The sequence below is a fragment of the Daphnia magna genome, linkage group LG8 (genome assembly GCF_020631705.1).
Source record: "Daphnia magna isolate NIES linkage group LG8, ASM2063170v1.1, whole genome shotgun sequence".
NCBI lineage: Eukaryota > Metazoa > Arthropoda > Branchiopoda > Diplostraca > Daphniidae > Daphnia > Daphnia magna.
In genome coordinates, this window is record NC_059189.1 from 1120678 (window position 1) to 1138801 (window position 18124).

General features: G+C 40.4%; 4 protein-coding genes and 1 long non-coding RNA gene across 6 annotated transcripts; 2 read left to right on the plus strand and 3 right to left on the minus strand.

Annotated features, from left to right (window-relative positions):
- Positions 1-182: 182 nt before the first annotated feature.
- Positions 183-944, plus strand: LOC116936078 (protein aveugle). The gene is made up of 3 exons (XM_032943284.2): positions 183-350; positions 408-521; positions 594-944. The coding sequence occupies exons 1-3, from the start codon at positions 285-287 to the stop codon at positions 765-767; spliced, it is 354 nt and encodes a 117-aa protein (XP_032799175.1). The 5' UTR covers positions 183-284; the 3' UTR covers positions 768-944.
- A 159-nt stretch (positions 945-1103) lies between these two features.
- LOC116929849 (spermine oxidase) lies at positions 1104-3302 on the minus strand. Its single transcript, XM_032937211.2, has 5 exons — positions 2912-3302; positions 2570-2846; positions 2173-2389; positions 1854-2099; positions 1104-1788 (listed from the first exon to the last, which is right to left on the minus strand). Exons 1-5 carry the CDS (start codon positions 3051-3053, stop codon positions 1225-1227), a joined length of 1446 nt encoding a protein of 481 aa, XP_032793102.1. The 5' UTR covers positions 3054-3302; the 3' UTR covers positions 1104-1224.
- A 2667-nt stretch (positions 3303-5969) lies between these two features.
- Positions 5970-9711, plus strand: LOC116929847 (FK506-binding protein 5). The gene is made up of 4 exons (XM_032937209.2): positions 5970-6128; positions 6193-6243; positions 6335-6653; positions 7299-9711. Exons 3-4 carry the CDS (start codon positions 6494-6496, stop codon positions 8717-8719), a joined length of 1581 nt encoding a protein of 526 aa, XP_032793100.2. The 5' UTR covers positions 5970-6128; positions 6193-6243; positions 6335-6493; the 3' UTR covers positions 8720-9711.
- Positions 9184-11062, minus strand: LOC116929855 (protein maternal effect lethal 26). The gene is made up of 3 exons (XM_032937220.2): positions 10827-11062; positions 10108-10761; positions 9184-10039 (listed from the first exon to the last, which is right to left on the minus strand). Exons 2-3 carry the CDS (start codon positions 10747-10749, stop codon positions 9965-9967), a joined length of 717 nt encoding a protein of 238 aa, XP_032793111.2. The 5' UTR covers positions 10750-10761; positions 10827-11062; the 3' UTR covers positions 9184-9964.
- Positions 11063-11839: 777 nt separating this feature from the next.
- Positions 11840-15665, minus strand: LOC123475600. 2 transcript variants are annotated; one of them, XR_006650960.1, is made up of 4 exons: positions 15115-15665; positions 14189-14316; positions 13945-14030; positions 11840-13778 (listed from the first exon to the last, which is right to left on the minus strand). It is a non-coding gene; the product is annotated as an uncharacterized LOC123475600 (long non-coding RNA). The 2 variants fall into 2 exon arrangements; XR_006650959.1 differs by having other exon boundaries at positions 11840-14030.
- Positions 15666-18124: the final 2459 nt, after the last annotated feature.

The window sequence follows — 18124 nt, forward strand, 5'->3', positions numbered from 1 at the left end:
ACCCAACAAACCGCGGTGCGATCGGTTCCTAAAAATTGATAAACCGAACCGCACCGGTTTGGCCTTTTAAAAAAAAGGAACCGCGCGGTTCGGCCAAAATCGTACCCGATCGTCGCGGGGCCGAGCCCTACCCAGGGGTCTATGCCTCTGCTTTCTCAAGGTAATCATTCAAACCGGCAACGTCGCACTAGATGTCAACAAAAAGGTAAACAATAATTTTGATACAAGTCATCAACACACATCAAGAGTTCTAGAACCCAAGAGCCAAAAATTCCAAATTCTTCATGCCATCGATAATGAAAGAAATGAACACCAGTAGTGATAATCTGAATCCTGTCAATAAGCCAAAGGTACTTTAATTCCGTCTTTCAGTGATCGCAACGTAACTTACTGCTTGATTCCTCCAGCCAAAAGCGACGCGACCCAAACCAGTCTACTTGTGGACTACATCTGATGTTCAAAAATGGTTTCGTCGTCACTGTAGTGATTTTTATACAGTGTACAGTGACAAAATGAGTCAGGTATTTTTGTTTTCCTTCACAGGTAGTAACTGCTAAAACTTCAAAAGTATTTTTACCATGTTCTTGAAACAGAATGGGATATGTGGAAGAGCATTGTTGAGGATGAATGATATTTCACTTGAAAGGCTAGGCATACACAATGCAGAACATAGAGAAGAAATCTGGCGTCAAATCACAAAACTTCGGCTCAAAGCTGACATTTTAGAAATGAAAGATATGGAGAGACGTTCTGATCTGAACAACTGAATATTAGGCCTAATATGCAGTTTTTTGTCAGTCAACAGGCATATTTTTCCATATGACGATTAACTCTGAGGTTTGATTTTCAATTTGATCTGGTCGTGAAGTTTTCATTTACAATGTTTTTCTGTTTAACCGATCATATTTACATTCTTTTTTTTCAATAAATGTATAAAGTTTCTACATATGTCTAATTAAAAAAAACTAATTTTTCTAATTTTAAAAAGATAGTCAACTTGGTCTACCTGCAACGTATTTAGTACTAAAAAAAAGTGACGACGCCCACCCATTCCAGTCTACCGCTTTTCGTCTTTAGCTTTCTGCTCAAGAAGATTCAGAGTGTGGACTCAAATTTGCTAGTGCCTTTATTCACACTGAAATTATCAGGTGTCGAAATGCATGGGCCTCGCAATACAGTTTATGCCGTTACCAACAATGAAACTTCCATGGGATGGGGTATCAACTACAGTTTGGAAGGAGCCGGAGAATTATTTACCATTTCAAAGATTCTATCAGCCTCTCGCCAGCCAGTTTCGACCGCTGCGTGTACATTTGAATAACAATGGTCGTGAGTTGCTTCACCAGCAAAGAGCAATCGAATAAGCCCGTGGGAATCACTGATGGGTTCAGCTAAATCAGATGCCCAAACATCAAGATCTTTGCTTTTCCTTGACCGATAGCTATACGACCCACAGAAATTAGGATTGCTGTGCCATAACGAGCGGATCATTCGCGTTGGCTCTTCGTAAACGAAATCCGAGCCAACTGCGTTTCGAAGCAGTTCAGAACATTTCCGCATCACCTCGTCTTCGGGACGGGTTTCACAAATCCGTGCAGCTGGCCCACTAATCCATCCTATAAGTAAATTTGGTTGTCCGCGGACTGTAGAGAATCCCATCACTTTTTCAACCCAATCGCCGGTGGCTTTCGAATGCTGCGTCAAAAAATTGACTCCACCCCATTGCTGATTCCACCAAGGTTTACAAAATTCAAGAAAAATTTTATCTACCGTCCCGAAGCCTATGCCCTGAAATCGATTAACAAGATTATAAATAAATGTTTTTCTTTCTGTTTGTGTTTAGCTGTGCTAACTTCAATGGCTTTCCTCTTCTTTTCAGGCAATAAAGGAGTAAACAGTTTGTCAGCTCTATCCTTCAACACTCCGAGCGAACATGTGATAAGGACCATGTCAGCATTATACGTCTGATCGCTGCAAACTACTTCCACCTTACAGTTGGGACGATCTGGATTCCATCTAACAAGATTGACGGGTGAATTTAAGCGGATTCTGTCCGACAGCGGAAGTTGCAATCCGTTGTTTCTCTTGGGAACATTTTTCTGTCAGAAAATAAGAAACAGCACATTTTAACATCCGCACGCTTGTCCTTAAAGAAAACAAAACATTTTTTACCATTAAAATATCAAATAGAGCAGAGTAACCGCGTTTCCACACGGTAGTATAATCTCCAACGCATTCGTGGTACTCCAAAGAGCCCACTCCACACGTCTCCATCCAATTGTCGGAACCATCTTCGATATTTTGTGCTCGGTGTGCCCAATCCAGAAGATCCAAAGCTGTTGCTCGATCCATGGTCGTAAAAGATCCTTGATCCAGATGTTTACCGAATCTTACAAAACAAAATTATCGCTAAAAATGGAATACCGATACCACCCTAGAAACTACTGATAACCACCGAGTAAGTATATCAGGAAACATCACACAACGATGATGTAATATGATATTGTCTCTAGGAGACGTGTTTAGATAATTGTTTCATTTGATGGAGATAACTGAAAGTCTGATTTACTTGTACTCAAAATATTCCCCTAACGATGTTTTCCATTGGGCTAGTTCTCGCCTCGAATCAGCGTAAATTCTTTGTAAGATCTCCTTGAATTCTTTCAACTGATCTGCAGTGATTTTGCGTCCGTCTCTATATACCATTTCCACATCATCCGCGTAACCAGTCGATTCAAGAGTGTGGATGTCCGTCCGTATTTCACCAGCTGCCTCGGCTAATGGATGAACGACATTACCCTCCTTCCCATGGACCCATTGCGCACCAATTTCAATCAGGCTCGAGCCTTAGAGAAACACACAAACGATCAATTTTCCAAATATTATACGATAATAAAATTTTAAAATTTACCATGTTGAACGGTGAAAATCCGACCACCTATTCGGTTTTCTGCTTCTAGGATCGTGATTCGAGCAGGATCGAATCCTTTTTCAACAAGCCGGGATGCGGCCGCTAAACCGGCAGCTCCTGCGCCGATAATAACCAAAGTCATCACGATTAAAAGAAAACTACTGCATACAACGAGTTATAATAAAGCTGGATGCTGTAGAGATCAATAAAGAAAGATCCAGCGGTGCGTTCGACCGGCAATTAAACTAACAAAAAGACAGACATAGAAACCAAGCACTGCCGTAGAGTCTTGGACTTTGTGCTGACTGTCGACTTATCTGCTTTTCTTTTTTAAGTTTGAAGGCTAGACAGCAAGACGAGAAAAAAACACAGCAACCAATATAAAACCCTGGCCCAAACCGAACCAATCCGTCTTTTTCTTTGTTTTGTTTGAAAAAATCATTACTCCTAAAAGGGCAAGGATAAAAATCAGACAACTCCCATTTTGTTCTCCTAGTGACGTTATCACGTGTCCAGCTGATGTGTTCTTATGTTCAAAAACGCGAATCTAGCATCAACACATTGTTACAATGTCGGCCTATTGGAAAACTTTATCCCATTGCGCCATACGAGATTGTGAATAATGTATCCCTATCACATACCTTTAGCATTACGTTCAACTCGGAGGGGAAATCGAGGCAAGTCTGTGAACAGGTTACAATCATCTGAGCCATCCGATCTGTCTGTCTTGGTAAGAACATTCTGCATAAATATGAATAAGTGAATGTGGGAATTTAGGAACATATTGCTGTGACGTTATCAGGGCTAGGATGTCATTTCATAACTAGAAAGAAACACGTTTTAAAATTTAGTCAAATATGGTGAGAAAGCTTACGTATTCAGGGTCCTCGTCCTTTTTCTTGGAAATGTTTGAGTTGCGTTAGACATTGCTGAACATCTTTTAACCAGCTGGTTGTTTTTCTTTTTCTTTCTATTGACGTCACTCGATTTTTCACGATAAACCATCTGGTTTTATTCTTAAAGTTCTAATCATACTTTTTCTAACGGGAACAAGTAAATGGTAGCTGTGTGTACTTTAACAGTCCAGAATTGTGACGATAAAACTTTATGACAGCGATAAGGAAATAAAGAATCTGTTGAAATGTCAGGGGGCGTCAAATCTCGATTTACAGGAAATGCAAACCAACAATTTTCCACTACCTTATCTGCACAACCGACCGCCCCGAATAACGCAGCCCGACTGGCAAGGTGTATTTTCAAGGTGAACTCAGCCAATTTTGAAGGTAGGGTAACCAAATTTTGTGCAGCTGAAACATAATTACCGGTAGGGCTGCATTTAAAGAGGGAAAAAAAAGACATTTTGAAATTGGGATGGGAGACCAAAGAATCTATCGCTATTCACATTTTATGCATTTAAGTTGATATTCATATATGATTTTATCCTTCGCATTTTAAGTGCACGAGCTCCTCAGAGATTTCATGAACTGATTTCAACCTTATCGCCGCTAGTTGCTTGATCACGAAACTGCTGTGTTTTTCTTTGTGCAATTGTAAAACGAAATCATAACAACTCATGTCACGCACGTCTGGCTACACCATATCTTGTGTTTCCGCATACGTTTGTAAGATTGTTGCAGTCACGCCCACACATTTTTACCTGTTTATTCCTGTAGATCCTTCGACTGGTGGTAGTCTAATAGTCAACTCGAAATAAGATTGATGCGTGAAGGTCATGATAAAGCCATTAATTTTATTTTGGACGTCGAATAAATGATAAATTTCACTGTAACGTGACAGTATTATTTACGCTACTTGTTTCATTGTGATTGTATTCATGTTCTGTACATGTGTCTTTGGGCTCATGGCTATCGAGGGCGGTTATCAACTGAAATGAATAATGTTCGGTTCCTAGACGAATGATGAAATTTGAGTTAAACCATTCGCGGTTCACGTCAGAGTGGATTTCCCGCAATGATTCGCATGTGCTCTGACTCAAGTCTGACTCTAGTTTATTTTTATTTAACCAACAAATAAAACATCAAGTTAATTTTTCTATGGAGTCGTTAACACTAATTGTGCATCGGTGGTCCTACGGTTAAGGCTATCGCTATTGACAGTCGATACTGACGGTTCGAATCCAAGTCGAATGATGAAGTTTGAATTAAACCATTCGCGGTTCACGCCAGAGTGGAATTTCTGCAATGATTTGTGTGTGCTTTAATTCATGTCTGACAAATTGGATTTTTTATTTTTTATTAGTTCATGAAAATATTTTTTTATAACGAAGAATGCAAGCGAGTGTTAACTGTACATCCTTCTAATTAGAAAATATGTAGGTCCAAAGATTTGTCCAAAATTGGACAACTATCATGGGATTTCTCCTGCATCAACGTCATACTCTATATATATTCGTAAAATTAGTCTATTATACATCCCGGTGGTGTAGTGGCTAGCGTTGCCGGTTGTCACTCGGGGAAGTGAAGGTTCAAATCCTAGACGAATGATGAAATTTGAGTTAAACCATTCGCGGTTCACGTCAGAGCGGTTCGCCGCAATGATTCGCATGTGCTTTGACTCAAGTCTGACTCTACTTTAAATCTTTTAAACTTTCCAAATTAGTATTATTGTATATTTATTAAAAGTAAATAGATTTTTTTTTGTTCTTTAGAGAAAACTTTAAAATTAAGAATTTTATGTATGCATAGCTTAAACTCGGGTTGACATTCATAGATTAACACGAGAGTTATACTTGCAAATTTTATTTTGCACTTGTTTCATGTCATGATACACCAGAAGGTATTATCACGAATTTTAAAGCGCTTAACTTTTTTCAGACTCGAACGCGGGACTACCGCATTCGAATTTACTGCGTTAACCACTCGATCACCATAGCAGTACTCCAAAACTTTACTTACATGTATATATTACCAAGAGGGAAAAATGAGAGGGGGAAAAGGGAGAAATTGCAAAACCGGTAAGTGGGGGCATCTGTTAACACGTTTCGGAACATACCACCCTGTTCGTTCCGGCCGCTCCCGAACCTTCTCCTTCCCTTTTGTGTGCGCAGTTGTCCTGTAGCCTTGTCATCGTGCAAAAGCCTCTCCAGCCGAGTGGTCTATACATTACTTCTCATTTGCTCCAAAGAGTTTTTAGTTCACTTACTGCTTGGATCAATCGCTGAATCGCCAGACGGGAGGGGCCACATTACGTCACTTGTGTAAAAAAAATTCTAGAAGAAAAATCATCTCGGCTTCGACTAAAACATCCGAAATTTCATACAGGAAATCTATACTAACCGGCGTGCCTGACGTTCGAGTATTTTCTATTTTTAGGTACCATTATTAAGGCCGTCTAGACTTGGCTTAAAGAAAGTCAAGTTTCTTTTTTTCTCTTTTTACCCACATCGGTCTTTTCTGTGCTCAGCCGGGGTGAACTTCCGTGCCATTCCCAATTCACTTCTAAATTTAACGGCAGTCCTCCCTCTGCAAGTCTATATCATTCGCTAACTGTTCCTCGTGACGAAAAGCCAACCACGACCATTCCCTTGAATCCTTCTCAGAAAAAGAGAAAAATCCAATCAATATGGGAAATAGCACAAATTCCGCTGCCGGAGGCGATGGCGCTGATGCAGACTCCAAAATGAACAGTGCCGTGATCGGAGTTGGTGTAGGATTGGCCGCTGGTTTTGCAGCACCGTTGATGGCCGGTGTGGCCTTGTCAGCCATGGGATTCACGAGCACAGGTACATGCATGATTCATCGTTAGTAACACACGGGATGACAGGAGACTTTAGCGTTACATTTCTTTCGGATTCCTTTTTCCATTTTAAGGTTAACTGATTGCAATCGGTTGCCATGACAACTTCCCCCAAACACGGTAGCGTGAGTTAACCGGTTAACCGATACAATGTCAATGTGTGTCACGTATCAGAAATACGTGTCGTTTTATGTTGGTCATACGACGTTGGGCAAAGACGCGTAACGAAAGGATTGCGCTGACGAAAAAGAAACTAAGATTAGCAAATAAATAATCAGTGTTACGATAAAAGGAAAATACGGTAAGAGTATAGCGATTTCTTTAGAGCAAAGTTAATCATTGCTGTCAACAATTGCAACGTGAATTACATTCACTAACCTGACCTTGTACACTTAGTCTGCCAAAACCGGCAGGAATTTGCAAGTCGTGCGAAACAAAAGCTTTTGCCAAACACTTCGCCGGCCGGCCCCTATGGCTAGTTGGGTGAAGGCCACGCAAATAAAGCCGCACTTATGGTTCTTTTTTTGATGGCCTTGTTCTATCTCATAACTTTCTTCTTCTCCTTTTTGGGAACTCCCAAAATGTCCAGACAAGAACAATTTTACCTGACGATCGTTTTTTAAACATGTAGGAATAGTTTCGGGATCGCTGGCCGCTTCGTGGGAGGCTTCCGGCGGGAGTCTTTTCTCAGCCCTGCATTCCGTTGGTATCTCAGGCATCGGCGGAGCTATGGCCGCCGGGCTCGGGGCCGTCTTTGGCACAGCTGCCGTCGTTTTGACAACTCTGTTCAGGAAAAAGAAGCTGGAAGTAACTGAAAAGAAAATTGAACCGGTTGAGGAGAAAGCCGTCATGGCTACCACCCGGGCCCAATCCGCTGGACGCTGCCCAGCAGCAACTGAACCTGTCATGCCGGAGAAACGAGAAGAACAGGTGAAAAAGGAAATCTTGGCAGATGAAACGGCCTCAGTTCAAAAGATAACCAATGCCGTCCAACACAGCGAAGCCGTTGCGGAAGCGGAGATTGTGAGTATTCCGGAATCGAAAGGATCGCAAGACGAAGATGTTGTTCCAATTCAACCGGAGGTTCATTTTACAGCTGCTACGTCCATTGAAGATCAAATCGAAAACCAAATCATTCAAGCAACGAACGATGTGACGGAAACAAAAGAACAAGAAAAAGTAGAAGAAGAAGAGAAACAAGAAGAAGAAGAAGAAGAAGAAGAAGAGGAAGTAGAAGAATTGTGTTATCCAGTTAAACCAGCGACGTTTAGCGAACACATTCTCGCAGCTAGAGAAGTCATGGAACCAACGCCAGTTGCCTCACCGGTGCAATCGGAGTTGGTGCCGGAGAAAGATAAAGTTGAGCAAAAAGAAGAGGAAGAAGTAGAAGAAGAAGAGGACGAAATGGTTGTCGTTAAAGCTGCTGTAAGCACGGAAGCTGCTCCTCCAGTTAAAGAAGAAGTCATTAGCAGAATCGCAACGAATGATGAAACGAAGGAAGTACAAGAAGAGAAATGTGAGGTAGCCATAACTGCAGCTATCACGGCTGCAGCTTGTCCGGCGGTACAACCACCAGAAGTCGAAGAAGAAGAGGAAGAAGAAGAGGAAGAAGACGAGGAAGAAATGGTCATACTTCCTTCTGCAATTGAAGTAGCTCAAACGCAAGAGCCTGAAAAGAAAGTGGAAGAAAAAATCATCGTGAGCACACCCGCACCTATTTTTGAAGCCCAAACAATGAAGCCTGAAACAAAAGCAGAAGAAGAGGAAGAAGAATATGAAGAAGAAGAAGAATACGAAGAAGAGGAAGAAGAAAAAGTCGTTATCAAAACGCCTGTTGCAATTGTCGAAGCTCAAGTAAAGAAACCTGAAACCGAGAAAGAAGAGGAAGAAGAAGATGAATACGAAGAAGAAGAAGAAGAGGAGAAAGAAGTGGAGAAAAAGGAAGCAAACATTCAAGAGACAGCAATCAAAGCGCCTGCAGAAGTGAAGCCAGTAACTGCAGTGACTGAGCCAGAAGTGAAACCAGCAGCTGACCCAACCAAAAACCAGTAATCATGTCACAGTAAAACGTCCTATTAACAAGTGTGAAAAACGGATAAGGTTAGCTCGACAGCTGATGGTGCGCAAACCTTGACACAAAAATGTGATTGAACCAAGTGTATTACCAGTAAAAAAAAAAAATCTATCGTTATTAATCCAACGTAGCTATTCAAAAAAAAAAACTTTGATTAACCAATTTCTTTCCTTACCATTCTTGCTATTATTCTGTCGGCGGTCGGTAAAAGCTACACGAATGAATTATAAGTTTTAAATTATCATAAAGAATTTTCAGTTAGGGGAAGGAACGCCTTAACAAGGAGAAATCACGTCGGAAAAAGATGAACAAGAAATTGATTTAAGAAAGTCAGGGGGATAAAAAAGCGTGTCTTCCATTTCCGATTTGGGGTTTCTCAGTTGGGTCTAAGTTTGGGTATCACGGGATACGTACGGTATTGTTATAACATTTGGTTATATTACTCTATAATTAAATGTTTCTTTGAGTTTAGGCAGTTAAACATTCGTCCCTAATACGAAAAGTGGAAATGCAAACTGGTAAAAATCAGTTTTTTTGGAACACAACTCAAAATCCCTGTACACGACGAAATGAACGCGTGATTTCCGAGATCGCGTGACCATCCCACCTATTCTCTGTATGAGCTAGAGGAAGTAAAACAATAGTTAAACTCCAATGGAATGATTGGAAATCCAAGGGAATAAAACCACAAGTCTCTTGCCTAGTAACGAAAACATGTGATTGCAATCACGACGCTAGTTTCGATGGAGCTCTTTACGTATACTCACGATAGTAACCTGACGATGGTCCCGATACACCCCCAAAAAGTAATTTTTGATTTAAAACATTTTTTTGTTGTTCTTTAAAGTTTCTTGGGCTATGGACAGGGCAAACACCTTAACGGCCATTTCACGATTTTCTGAGTACATTTTTAGGTATTTGGTGAATTTTTACGATACAGTACTTCAAATATATAATCTTTCAAAAACAACATAAACTCCGCTTTAAATTATTAACACAAAGAGAAGCCAAAGAAAAAAAAAAAAAAAATAGAAAAATAATTCTCCAATATTTACGAGTAACAAATAGAAATATTTGAAAACAATAACACTTACATTCATATAGATCTCTGGAAGGAAGATGATAACGATCTTCCACAACAATTTGATGCGTCCTCTGCGCAATTATTTCGCTTTTATTCGATTTTCATGACTAGTGCTGACAAATGATCAGCATCCAAATCCTTAGCTGTTGCCATCACGCACAGGCTTTTTAAAGTATCGACGTGATACTTGTCGGCTGCCATCAACAACTTTCACCTTTGACAAAAAGAACATAATTAAGAGTTTTTGCAAAATCAGGTGAAAATTGGAAAATTTTGACTTACGTCGGCTGCCGATTGCCTCAATTGTCCAGTGTAGACAAAATAGAGAAATTCTTCGAACACAGAAGGCTCAATGTCTTCGATGATGACCTGCTGCGTCCTTGCTTCCACCATGTCCGCTTTGAACATGGCAGCAAAGACGGGACTTCGTGCAGCAACGATGCCCTTGTGGGCCGGAAAGACACGATCTCCAACCAGGAATTCAAAATCGGTGAAGAGCTTCTCTTTGGCAGCTGCCCAATACTCGCCCCCCATTCGAGTATCAACTGGCTGATAACTGTAATCATCGATCGTCTTGACGACGTGGATGTAGAAATTGTACGACGTCAGGACGTCGGTATGAGAATAGCCTTCGAGGACGAACGTGAACATTTGAATGGCCGGCTCGTTGGGATCGGTTCTCAGTGTCATTTCTTCGCCGTTGACACCGGGAGCGATGAGGTAGACGTGCGAGATTTTGAATCCCGATTTGCATGGGTAAACGTTGATAAAGTACAGCGTCATAGTGGATTGTTTCAGCCCGAAACGGAAACAATTGTCGGCGTGAAACGGCACCAAATTTGACATCCAGATAGCACCCCTTTCCGGTCGTTCGTTGATTGTCCATTCGCATCGAATGACAGCTTCCTCTGACATTATAGACATCGCTCTATAAATCTGTACAAACATGTAAAATGACGTCATACTTCTGTCAACATTTGCGAAAGAATCAAAACAAATACCGGGTGGCTTGAAATAACAGCCTGAGGAGACAAATGTAGTGGCCGATTGATTGTGTACTAATGTTTGTTATTAGTACTCGTAACAAATTAAAGATCGAAACGTTCACCGGAGCGTGACAATCGTCAAGTTCTTAACGTGTTTGATGTAGAGAGCACAAATCAAAATACGTGCTTAATCGACACTGTGGAAGGAGAGACTGACACGTATGACAAGTTGATAACAAAGCAAGTGGCGCTAATTAAAGTAAAGCTAGACGTAATTTGCCTGATGGGGATTCTTATCCCAGCCCACGTAACGTTTTTAGGACTCCTGATTTGATCTACGACTAGGTCATGAAATGACATCAAATGCCGCAAGGTGTCAAGTGTCACTGACCTTTCGGCCGTGAAACATTGAAAATACAGGTGCAAACAACAGCGTTGTTGCCCATACTTGCTTAATGAAACAAACTTACCATATAATTGCATTAAGAGTAAACTACACGAGCAATCACGTTGGATGTGCGATCGCTTTATTAAATCACTGATGTTCACTGGCTCCCATATGTTGCGTAAGCGAAGCGAAGAGCAGCTGGTCGATATGATCACTTTATCGATTGCGATTCGAAATTCAGTGCAATGAATTATTGAAACTGTACATAGGGTATGGCCGTGTAAGCTTTGAATTAGGCCCAGCAGAACATAATAGAAACATGCTTGTAGCTTCCGGCTTTTGGAATGTTTGTTTACTTCCACGACGCTTTGATTACGGCTGCGAAACATGAAAAAGGCGTGGCATGCAAATACAACCGCCACACGCGTGATCGATTTCGAAGAGAGTGATTTTCATTACGAATTCAAAAATCAAATTGACAATTCGTCTTTAGCGCGTCTTTTCATGTGCTACCATCTCACGTAAAACAAACTAAGTTCTTTGCGGAAACGTGTCCGACTCTACTTTCAAAATCAGAGAAAACTCGATAGCTCCACAGAATTGGAAAATTTCAAGTTAAAACCCGAAAAATAGGAAAATCAAAATATCAATCACACAGTAAGCTGATCCCAAAGGTGGCCTTTCATTACATTCAATTTATGTCTAATAAACATTGTCCCCAATATACGAGTCACGGTAGATGGACTACAATAACCTACATCGCATATCTTCATTAATATTAAAAGCCCAGTAATTAACAGGGTTTTAAATGGTATTAACAGTGACAAGCGCATTAAAAATCAGATATGTTAAGACTCGAACCTGATATATGAGCGTGACAGTACCGCACGATGTCACAACATCCACACATACATATTTTGTTTATAGCGATCAAAGAATACTATTCCCGATTCCTTGACGTTATGGTGTTCCAAATAACAGGATTAAATGAAATCCATATCAATGTGAACTGGATGCAGAATACCTTGACCTAGGATCCTATATTGGAATTGGTTTAGTCATGGCATTGCGGTGAGGTGAATTACTTTTGATTGACCTGGAAACTCCAGGTGGCCGGCCACTGAAAGATAGGATCGATTGATGATACCTCTTATGTGCCCATTTTTCCTCCCCATTCGTCTATTTTTTTCGATTTTCTTTACTCTTAAACTCTTTCAAAAGAATGATGTTCGAGCTGAAATCAACGCTGATGTGTAAAAGCCTCATGTGAACTCATCGTACTGTTTTTTAATCCAGGAAGTACGTAATGACCTGCCTACCATCCGCGGAGTATTACAATTTGTTGGAAAGGGTTTTCGTTTTATCTCATTTCCTTTTACTTCTCTTGGCCTCCAAAATCTTTCTTCAACAACCTTGATTGATTTATTGATTCGATTCCGTTTAGCCGGAACCCCCCCTCCGCATTTTTCTTTACTCCTTTGAATGGGTAAGAAAAAGGACCTCGTCCCATATCTTCATAGCGACTGTGATTCCATTTTTCTCGATGCCTGGTGAAATTAGAAAGGAAAAATGAACACTCCGTTTAAAAAGGTGTTGCTTATAGATGATAGCCTTATCGTAAATAAAACTCAAATCAATGAATGAAAAAAAAAGGGGGGATTTTCATTTTCTTTCCATTCTTTAGACGAGGTATCGCTTTCCAGAAGATTTCAAGTGGCTCCGGAAATGAAATCTAAAAAAAATAGAGAAGAGAATAAGATCTACTAGCTGTTAACTAAAACGAAAAGAAAACAAATAGCGATGTGGGTGGTATATGCTTGGCTTTCTGACACACTTCTACATACAGTTCACCTGAGTCCCATCTTCTTGCAATGTCTGGAATAAGCAGGGAAAGTATAGAACTTCAATTCTATACCTCCCACTCGGTTAAAAAGTCGACCGCTGTGCAACAAGCTCCACATAGGCGACCATAAGATTGGCAAAGATCGATGGGGTTGAAAAGACCCTCCACTGTACCCTAGATGTTCCACATACTCGTCAGTGTAAAACCCTTTCTCCGCCTGTCCAAATATAGACTTTTCGTGTGAAATCAACAATTGAGCGCAAAAAGGGGTCGTGTCGTCAATGAAAAGGGAAGGCAATTGTAAAGGGTTTGATTGTAAAGGTGTGGAGTACTTTTGAAAGGACTCGACAAAATGTGGAGCACTATTATTCCGCTTTTGAGTGGAGAAAAGGAGTGATACATTTCGCACACGTGGGCCGTCCCCATTCATTACATGCCGGCCTAGCCGGATTTGTGGATTTACGGTGGAAGTTGATTTTTGCCTTTTCCTTTCCATGTCTCACACGAGAAGTCGAAATTGGTTTGCACAGCTTAACAACGGCACTTTACCAACAGTTTATTTGGTTTTCCGATTTTCAGATTAGCAGCTGGTCGAAATAATGACAGAAGTGTGTCTTGCGGTTCGTTTGTTTTTCAATTATCCACGTCTTGGTGTATCGATTCTAATTTGATTTGTTTGTTAGTACCTGTGTGGTCTGCTGCTCGCACTTCTGCTACCTAAATTAAGTGTGAATACCTTTTTGGATTAAAGAAGTTGAAATACAAAATTAAATTAGTTTGTGACAGCAAAATATCTTTACAGAAGAACTTAAGATCTTAATTCCTTCACACACAAAAAATCAAATGACGTAAACATCCGCCTCAAATACTCAGAAAAAAGAAGTAGCAATAAAACGACTTACTTTATTTTCCCATGTTCCAGATAAGTAGGCTCTTTATATAGCAACAGTGCCAGGGGTATATCGTCGTCGGCACGAATAACAAACGCCTATTAAATGCGCGTGACACGCGATGCCATTATAAACGCCGACCGCCGTCCATGCCGAAGGCGAGATTTAAAAAATAAAAGAGGGAAAAATAACACGCACTGGTCTTTTTTAACATCATACGATATAATTGTGTTATCATATTCACAAAGATTGTTACCAGACGCGTGTCGAGTATCGGCGTTCAATTTGCCCGCCGGGAGGCTCTTGCCACATGAAGCGCTGGCTGTTTCGTGACCGAGGTTAAGTGGAGAATGAAATCCAAATGTGCGGTTGCATCATCAACCCCTAGAGATTTTTGTTAAACAAAAAATAAATTATAAAAAATAAAAAAGTTTCAAACAAAATGCTGTGGTCGAGAATCACATCCGGTGTACTGGTTTTCATTTCTGAGCGTAAGTGGGTACACATTAGCGCACTGTCTGTCGGCTCATTTTTTATTTTTTTAACTGTTTGGGCACCTTCAAACTAAAATATTAAAAACAATTTCAACTCATTAACTCCTTATCGCTAGAACGGTACACGTGAAAGACTTTTTTTGAAATAAGGGGGTGTCTTCCGCGCGGCCTTTGTGGACCAAATAAATTTTCTAATTTTCTCCTTTTTTCTCATGAGGGATTGAAAAATTGGAACGTACACGTGTCCTACGAACCTGTCTGGATTACGTGGATGCGCAAACGCCTTCAAGAAAAAAGGTAGTGGTTCGTAACGTGAACAATTAGCAACCTTCCTGGAAAAATAGGTACGGTAAGCTAAACAAAAAGAAAAAGCTTTTTCTCTGTCGTTTTTTGTGTGTCACATTTTCGATTGTTTTAAGGGGATAGGTAGCAAAGATGTAACCCCATCCTAATGTGAAACATCAAAAAGAAAATGCAATTCACGATTATAAACAAATTAAATATGCATAGCAACGCTATTGGTATCTCTCCGACAGGTGAACGATATTTACAGAAGGCCATTCAGAACATGTGAAACGAAAAAAAAAAAAACAGCTCTGGGCTTCGATTAACATATGCAGCGGCCCGTGTTCAATGCTGTTCTCAACTACTTATTTATCATACAAGACCGAATAATAGCTTCAATTACCCGTTGAATCCTATAGAATCTTCTTTCATCGGTGGCGCCATTCTTCTCGCTGCAGACGTTCCAAAATGAGTAGTCCACGTAAAATATTGGCTATGCAATTTTTACTTTGCAATTACGTCTACAATTTACTGGATCAGTGAGCCCTTTCTTGGCAGCCCCGTTGACCTATCATCGTCAGTTGTTCCTATGATTATTTCAACATCTTCATCACGAAAATCATTAAAAACAAATGAAGATGGTAACACCGGGCCACTAAGAGCCAAGTAAATCGAAGAGTATACCACTAAAATATCGGCACATTATGGCCCAAGATATTTGCATATTACCTGTGTTTCACCTGTTTTACCCTCCTATCACCTCTATACTCCACTCTTTTTCTTACTATATATTTTTACGATGATGTCTCTAATGCGCACGTAATTGAAACTGCAGCACTGTACTGGCGTTGCGCGCGTGTTGAAATTGGCACACATAATTGGCACTTACAAACAAACCCCAACTTGTTTGCCAACTGCAAACGTAGTGTGTGGCCTTCCTTAAGCGGGCGCTCAAGCGAATAACGATGGGCGAGAAACCTGTACAAACTAATGAGCTAACACCCCTTTCTTTTCCCCTCTCAATTGCACAATTGCCAGATTTTTAAAGAGCGATTTAGCCCGTAAATTCGTAATGGAGCGTGGAAAATGAAAACAAATCTCTAAAGGGAAATCGCCTCTTCACTTGAGCTTAAAGCAATCACGGTCGCCTGAAAAAATAAAATCCAGTACATGCCACTCTGAACGGTTAGACGTTAGACAGTTACACCGATTTAATTAGAGTAAAGAGGCCAGCGCACAGCAGTAGGAGAAGAGGCTATATAATTTCTTCTCCACTGAGATAAAGGAAAAGGGTTCACTCTGACAGAGTGATGACGCTCTTTTGACGGTGTTAAAACTCGGAATGAATGCTTCGGATAATTGAAGCAAAGCGGCGCTTTTCCTATCGCTGCTGGAGAAGCGGGCCCTATATAGTCGCAAGTTTCGTTATATGGAACTTGTATTCAAGTGCATTTATAGACCAAATACATAGAATTTCGTTGATATGCTTGTCGCCTTCCCTTTTTTTCTATTTTCATTTTAATGTATATCATCTGATTAATGAGACGACCGTAGCAGGTGTCCCCCTCGTTTTGGTAGTGGGGGGAGTTTATAGGTAAAAAAAAAAAATAGGGTAGGTACATACGTAAGATAGTGTAGTCATAAGCCATCGTGTAAGAAAAAGGGAGAGCTGAAGCACCTCGGAATTCCTTTTTATTAAATAGTAGCCATAGAGCGCCGACTAATTGGAGATGAAATTCATTTATGACTAGAATGAGCAACGTTTTATGTCTCGCATCCGTCTTTTCTATTGAACACGGATGGGCAAAATGCGCTATCGCCTTCTATTTAAAAAAAAAAATTATTAATTGTAATTCTTTTTGGCTGGTAAATCTTTTAACAACAACGTAGATTCAAGATGGTGTTGTATTAATCATCGGGTTGCTGCTATAGAAGTAAATCGAATGCATGTACGGTCAACGCACAATAGATGTATTCATCACGCCAAAAGATATAGTAGCAGCACTCGTACCAGATGGTTATAATGGCTAAGGTTCAGGTAACAGTAACAAAGCAAAGAATAGATTGAAAATCATCTAGAGAATAGAGCTTTTGTTCTTCTTATACCCTAATAGAATACGAGATCTGTATTACGACTACCTGTCCGAGCGCGTCAATGTGAAAATTTACCGTACGAGGCAAAGCAATCTGAAAGAAAACAAGATATCAAGTACGTATTAATATTCTTATCTTGTCACGTTATTCTGATGAGTTTTTATTTACATACAACAACAATAGGCCCATATAGGCCTTGCATAAAACAGTAGCATCTAATCTTTTTAATGTTAAGATAAATTCATCAACATGCATCATCTAAAATGATGGCCAAGATGCTACTTCGTTTTTGTTTGCGTGTCTCCGTAAGAAAATAAATCAAACAAGCAATGTCTTGATATTCCTCATCTCACGCTGTTTTTCTCGTCTCGTCTACGTCCCAATCTTCTCCTGCTTACTCGTTTCATTTTTCTATGATAGATGTAGAACTGTACAAGGGCTAACAACCGTCCCCGCTGGGCTACTGGTCATCCCAATCGTAGGGCAGTACAACAACAACAAAACTAAATCCGTGGGACTTGGAAAGAAGCCTCGTTCCCTTGACAAGTTTCAGTTGTTTGCTCACTGAAATGACCGACAAGTTACTCCATGTCAGTATATAGTGGACAATCAAACGAAGCCAGTTATAATGAACACCCGCAAACGAGAGAAAAAAGCGGTCGTAACAGCTAACCAAGACAGGTGCGCATACGCCCCAAAAAGCTGCCGATATCGGTATATACTGTAAATATAGGCGATGATGGCAAGTGTTCACTCGTGCTCTTTCTTGTTTACTTAACGAATTTGAAAGGGGGCGCTTGCGAACTGAATTTTTGGGGGGAATTGTGAACGAGGGGTGCATCCCTCTTCGTATAGATTTCATCTTTGTGTTTGTGTCTGGAACGAAACGGGGAGAGAAACAAAAGCGAGGGACACACAAAACAAGAGAGAAAGTATTAACAGGTTGGAATGTAGACTGCTACTAAATAATACAGTGGACATAGAGAGAACGCGGCTAGGATTTGCTTTGGTTTCTTGACCTGCTATAAGATGCACTTCACTTGTCACTGGAATTGCGGCTTATTCGACCTGACAGCCTTCATCCTGCCCTCTTTTTTTCCTTTCTTTCTCATCTTGGTCCATTAAATATCGAGAATAGGGGACTAGAAGAATTATAAACAAAAGAGAAAGATACGAGGGGAGGCTATCCCATTATATACTGTGCAAGATTCAAGTTACAATCCCACTATATTTAAACTCTGCCTTCAAATGGGCTGAATTTCCAAATGGCTGATGGCTATTCAGAGTTGCGACACGCACCGATGAACAAGACATGATGG